Genomic DNA, 6,581 nt, shown 5'->3' with positions numbered 1-6,581 from the left:
TGTATGAGTTTGTGTGTGTGTGTGTGTGTGTGTGTGTGCGCGCGCACGCGCGCGCGCGTTCACCCGTGTTGAACATTAACTCTTTCCATACGAACGGCGAAAGAGACGACGTTAACAGCGTTTCATCCCAATTTCCATCATCAAAATATTACAAGCGGAAGGCTCTTATAATGAAGAGGTGAATGTTGACAAAGAATACCACAATTCTGACGACGGAAGCTAAAGGTTGGGTCATTCAGACACCCACTGGACATCCGAGGGATCTGTGTAGAGGAGAAGAGAGGACTGGCCGTACTAAGTGAGTTAACGTTGACTTTTTATCTGAAACTGTTAGTGGTACAGAAATCAAACGAGGTAATCTGGTAAATACTTATAAGACCTTTATGATACTCATCCCACATTATAATGATTATGATAGCCAAGGTGATCGGTCACAGATCAAGTTCACAATTTGCCAAAAATTAACAAGGAGAAAAGTTCGATAAAAGTCACACATATATTTCCATCCAGTTTTCATCAAGAATGGTGCATGTAGTGAGTGGCCATAGTGAATGCTCGCAATCAGATGTCAAAGATCTAAGACACTGTGTGGTTCGTCCGTCGGGATCGACGAGGACCATCTAGTCATCCTGGGGGTGGGTGGGTTGGGCTCTGTGGGTGCGCAGATGACTGGTCAGGCCAATCCGCGCCCGGAAGGTTCTGACGCAGTGTGGACAGGGGATGGTGGCAGCTGTCAGGGACTTGCTGGCACTGCTTTTCCTGGCCTGTCTGCGTTGCTCTGCTGCAGCGATTCTGTTGGCCTCGCAGGATTTGGCGCCTTTGTGGACAGCTGAACGCCACTGTACAGTGATGATGAAGGAAAAACCCTTCAGGTACAGAAGAGACAGGATCTTGCACGTAATATTCTTCAAGCTTGGTGCAGTGAGAGGTTATGGCAACAACAAAAAATGCTTTGAAAAGTCAGTGTTTCATATCAAAGGTCAATGAAAAATAATTTCCTCGAATTTGTTTTTCGTGTTAAGAAATAGCCAAATTCCGTTTTCGAAACCAAGTGCTTGAGGAGACTACTACACATCTCCTACAAGGAGCACAAGACCAATGACTATGTGCGGAACCTGGTCAGCAACCTTGTTGGGCCCCAAGAACCACTGCTGGCGACTGTCAAACGACGGAAGATGGCATGGTTTGGTCACGTCATACGACATAACACCCTCTCCAATACCATCCTGCAAGGGACTGTAGAGGGAGGGCGCAGACGGGGGCGGCAGAGAAAGAGCTGGTCCGACAACGTCAAGGAATGGACCAAAATGACGATGCCAGATCTCCTCACGACAGCTGCCAACAGAACGGCGTGGCGAGCTATGACATCTTCCTCATGTCCCCCCCCAACGACCCCAGCGGTCAAGGGAATGAGTGAGTGAGTGAGTGAGTGAGTGAGTGAGTTTTCCTTAGTATTTTGCATCGTGGCTATCACGTCTTGAAAGACTTGGCTGTCTCATTTTCTTTTGTCTTTGATTTCGTTCATTCTTTAATGTTTTATTTTCTCTCTCAAAGGGAAAGAAGAGGTTCCAAAGACTGAGGAAGCGTTGCCACTGGGACTTATCGCTGGCATTGTGACTGGTGTTGTGGTAGCTGCGGTTGTCGTTGCCGTCATCATCATCATCGTAGTTCGTCGTAAGCGTAAGTGGCTGAAAAGTGGATGATGTGAATCTGACAAAGATATTGACGCACATGCGATGCGGTTGCGTTCTCACCTGAACTGTTGAAACCTAGCTGTGTTCTAGCCACTCGCATTTTCCTTCCCTTGTAATCACACACACACACACACACACACACACACACACACACACACACACACACAGAGGCGCACATATTCACGAAATGGTTACTGGTACACGTCTAGGTATGTGTATTGTCAAAACGGGACTTTAATCACCACTTACTGGTGGGGAAATTCTAGATATCTGACAGTGCATGACTGAAGGGTTCAGTGAATAATGTAAGCTATGTACCAACAATAAATCCCGGGTCACAGTGATAGGAACAAACAATTCCAAACAGATTTACATGTCTCTCTTTTCTTGCTTCCTGTCCATACACTGTTCATTCTTTTTTCTTTTCTTTTTTTTTCTTTCTTTCATTTTTAATACTGTTCTCACGGTTTCGCAGGTGCTAATGCCCCCGTACATGAAATACCAATGAGAGAGGCACAGTCGTTCAGCTCTGGGACAGCACAAGCCCACCAGACCAGCGCCGACAATGCAGGGACCCGGGCCCAGCAGACCAGCGCTGAGAATGCAAGGACCCGGGCCCAGCAGACCAGCGCTGACAATGCAGGGACCCGGGCCCAGCAGACCAGCGCTGACAATGCAGGGGACCACTATTACATCACCGTCATTGACGACTCCCTTTCTGTCCAGTCCCCAGCCGGAGATTCAGACTATGAAATCCCTGAGACCGGCACAGGGCCTGACATGGGCGGTCAGCCTTCCAGTCCAGGAGCACGTAAGTGAGATTGAATGGGACTGGACGCTGGCTTTCCGGACTGCAGCCCTATTCGCCGGGCTGGCCTGCGGAGTTTTTACTATATAAAGAACATGCAGTTTTTTTATTCTTGGGGTTTTTTTTTCAGATTTATTTTACGGTTGCCTTCTTTTTATTTATTTTCCTTTATTTTATTTTATTTTATTTTATTTTTATTTTTTTTTTGCTTAGCTTTAGAGGTAGGAAAGTAACAAATCAGTTTTTTTTTAATTGTTACATGTTTAAATTTTGAAGGAGGCATCATCGCGGAATTGGTTAGGCAGACTTCTGGTTTCATCAATTAGGGTTTGAGCCCATGTGTGATATCTCAGTGACATAACATGGCGAATGGATCAGGTTTGATACAGGGATGCACAGATGTGTTATTTGTTATAGTCGTTCTCAAGGTTTGTATGCTGCGCAGTCTTCAGTTAATAGTCATGCAAGCCCTTCACGATCAGCTGGGCTTCACATACAGTTAACTGAGTAAATGTACAGCAGAGTAAAATGGCATCAAGTGAATTCATTTGATGAGGAACCTTTGTCAACAGGTGACGACACGCCAGAATACGTGAATCGACGGGCCATGGGAGACAACTCACAGGACGACAATAGCGGTGATGCCGACTATGAGATCCCGGACTCCGCCACAGGCCCTGAGATTCGGGCCCAGTCCTCCAGTTCAGGAAGAGGTGAGTGAGATTGATCGGGATGGTCACTAGCTGTCCGCTCTGCTCTGTCCGCTATTTAGCGGACTGGACTTTGCAGTTTATTCTATTGAAAATATGATGCAGTTTTATTCATCTTTTGGTGGGTGTTTGTGTGTGTGTGTGTGTGTTTGTGTGTGTGTGTGTATAAAATATGTATATATATATAAGTTTGTTGTTGTTTTTTGTAAGTACAAGGAAAGTAAGTGAATCAGTCCTTTTTTTCTTTTTTTCTTTTCTTCTTCTTCTTTTTCTTTTCGTGTTTGAAGGTCAAGGCAGAATCTATAAGACTGACATCTGATCAGCTGTTCACCAGTGAATAGGATTCGAGGCCCCGTTTCGGCATGGGGTTGTGTCTTTGGGACAGACATTCTACTTTGATTTTCTCGACTCCAGTGAAGTGTGAACGGGTACTTCATCAGGTGAATTCATTTGATGACGAACATTTGTCAACAGGTGACGACTCGCCTGAATATGTGAATGAAGGGGCCACGGGAGATAACTCACAGAACGACTACATGAACACGGAGCGTTTGTATTCCGTGAGTTCAGCCATTCTTTCATCTTGTCGGTCTGTCTGATCGTCTGCCTGTTTGTCTCTTCTTCTTCTTCTTCTTCTTCTTCTTCTCTCTCTCTCTCTCTCTCTCTCTCTCTCTCTCTCTCTCTCTCTCTCTCTCTTTTGTTTTGATGTAATTATATCATGATTAATTTCTATAGTTCTGGTGACATACACTAATGTTGTTATCGCCCCTCGTTCATATGGGGCTTTGGCCTTAATGAATAAACCATCTGAATCTGAATCTTTTGTTTTCACGATATCTTCTTTCTCTCCACCCTCTTTCTCCTTTTTTTTTCTTTTTCTTTTCGTCCTCTATGTCTTTCTTTCTCCTTCATTTTCTCATTTTCATTATGTCTGTCTTTCTGCTCTTCTCTCTCTTTCTTTATTCCTCTATCTCTATATCTTTATTTCTCCCTCGCTCCTCTCCCCCTCCTCTCTCTCTTTCTCTCTTCCTCTATCTCTATATTTTTATTTCTCCCTCGCTCCTCTCCCCCCCTCCTCTCTCTCAAAGTCAGAGCAGGCTGTCCACATTATTCATTGGGCACACATAGTTCTGGAATCCTGGGTTCTTCATGACTTGAGAAAAGAACTGATTTCACCGTCGATCTGGACCTTCCCCTCAAGAAATGAAGCTAACGTTTTACTTTCATCCATGATGGCCGAACTGCTAAACATAAAGCAATATTTCTGAATGAATCCTTCAAAAGACTGTGTGGAATGCAACATAGATTTTGGTTTGATTTTGCATTCTGCTGACTGTCCACACAAAGCAACAGGAAGCCTTCTTAGTGTAAATAATATGATGGCTGCAAGGCTGCTGTTTTGATAGTTTTCCACCCCTTCAGAGGAGGTGATTGCTTGTCCATGCACGGGTGTGTGTGTGTGTGTGTGTTTGTGTGTGTGTGAGGGTATGTGATGGTTGTGTGTGTGTGTGTGTGTGTGTGTGTGTTTCAGCATCTGACGGCAACTGGTGAGGAATATACCTACGTCCAGCTGAACAAGCCATAGTGTGTCTGGCCTCTGCCGCTTCCAGCTCTGGACTGAATGCCGCAGCCACTTCCAGCGACCACAACTATCACAAAGCAGTTACTTTGTGATGTCTTCAATACAGAACTATCACAAAGTGCAATTACTTTGTGATATCTTCAATACAGAACTATCGCAAAGTGCAGTTACTTTGTGATGTCTTCAATACAGAACTATCACAAAGTGCAGTTACTTTGTGATATCTTCAATACAGAACTATCACAAAGTGCAGTTACTTTGTGATGTCTTCAATACAGAACTATCACAACACAGTTACTTTGTGATGTCTTCAACACAGAACTATCACAACGGAATTACTTTGTGATATCTTCAATACAGAACTATCACAACACAGTTACTTTGTGATGTCTTCAACACAGAACTATCACAACGGAATTACTTTGTGATATCTTCAATACAGAACTATCACAACACAGTTACTTTGTGATGTCTTCAATACAGAACTATCACAACACAGTTACTTTGTGATGTCTTCAATACAGAACTATCACAAAGTGCAGTTACTTTGTGATGTCTTCAATACAGAACTATCACAACACAGTTACTTTGTGATGTCTTCAATACAGAACTATCACAAAGTGCAGTTACTTTGTGATGTCTTCAATACAGAACTATCACAAAGTGCAGTTACTTTGTGATATCTTCAATACAGAACTATCACAAAGTACAGTTACTTTGTGATATCTTCAATACAGAACTATCACAAAGTGCAGTTACTTTGTGATGTCTTCAATACAGAACTATCACAACGTGCAGTTACTTTGTGATGTCTTCAATACAGAACTATCACAAAGTACAGTTACTTTGTGATATCTTCAATACAGAACTATCACAAAGTACAGTTACTTTGTGATATCTTCAATACAGAACTATCACAAAGTGCAGTTACTTTGTGATATCTTCAATACAGAACTATCACAAAGTACAGTTACTTTGTGATGTCTTCAATACAGAACTATCACAAAGTACAGTTACTTTGTGATATCTTCAATACAGAACTATCACAAAGTACAGTTACTTTGTGATGTCTTCAATACAGAACTATCACAACGTGCAGTTACTTTGTGATGTCTTCAATACAGAACTATCACAAAGTGCAGTTACTTTGTGATGTCTTCAATACAGAACTATAAAAACGCAGTTACTTTGTGATGTCTTCAATACAGAACTATAAAAACGCAGTTACTTTGTGATGTCTTCAATACAGAACTATCACAGCGCAGTTACTTTGTGATGTCTTCAATACAGAACTATCACAAAGTGCAGTTATTTTGTCATATCTTCAACACAGAACTATCACAACGCAGTTACTTTGTGATATCTTCAATACTTTTTTTTAATTCTTTTTTTTTTTCTTTTTCTTTCTTTTCTTTTTTAATGTCGCTGTTTTGTTTCTTCTTTCTTTTAAATATACTACAAGTGGATGGGCAACAGATTTTCAAGGCATTCTTAGAATTCGCTGTCTGTGCAGAACCGCTTTGAAATTGTAACATCAGTAAGATATTCTGAAATAGTAATATTATATTCATAAGACATTAAATGCTGCCCCCCCCCCCCCCACCCACCCCCACTCCGCCTCCATTTGACTTTGACTGCACAATGCTGTTGCCATCCCAACGTTGCATTCAGCTTGCTAAATGAAAAGCGCTTGAAATATTTGGAAGGGTTTTTTTTCTGTCGTGTTTTTTTGGGGGTTTTTTTGGGTTTTTTAAGCAGGTATTTTTGTTCGAGTTTATTCTCCTGTA

At 42.2% G+C, this 6,581-nt stretch overlaps 1 protein-coding gene across 1 annotated transcript in view; it reads left to right on the top strand.

Moving 5' to 3' along the window:
- LOC143277662 (uncharacterized) overlaps window positions 1-5,189 on the top strand; it is an 18,111-nt gene extending 12,922 nt beyond the window's left edge. The window contains exons 7-11 of the mRNA XM_076582569.1: window positions 1,555-1,680; window positions 2,170-2,505; window positions 3,075-3,215; window positions 3,687-3,772; window positions 4,744-5,189. Of these exons, the coding sequence (XP_076438684.1) occupies window positions 1,555-1,680; window positions 2,170-2,505; window positions 3,075-3,215; window positions 3,687-3,772; window positions 4,744-4,797 (743 nt within the window). The 3' untranslated portion in view covers window positions 4,798-5,189. The remainder of the gene's footprint in view (window positions 1-1,554; window positions 1,681-2,169; window positions 2,506-3,074; window positions 3,216-3,686; window positions 3,773-4,743) is intronic.
- Window positions 5,190-6,581: the final 1,392 nt, after the last annotated feature.

The sequence above is a fragment of the Babylonia areolata genome, chromosome 34, assembly GCF_041734735.1.
Source record: "Babylonia areolata isolate BAREFJ2019XMU chromosome 34, ASM4173473v1, whole genome shotgun sequence".
Classification (NCBI taxonomy): Eukaryota; Metazoa; Mollusca; class Gastropoda; order Neogastropoda; family Buccinidae; genus Babylonia; species Babylonia areolata.
The sequence above is the reverse complement of the archived record's forward strand: the minus strand, read 5'-3'. Positions and strand labels throughout refer to the sequence as shown.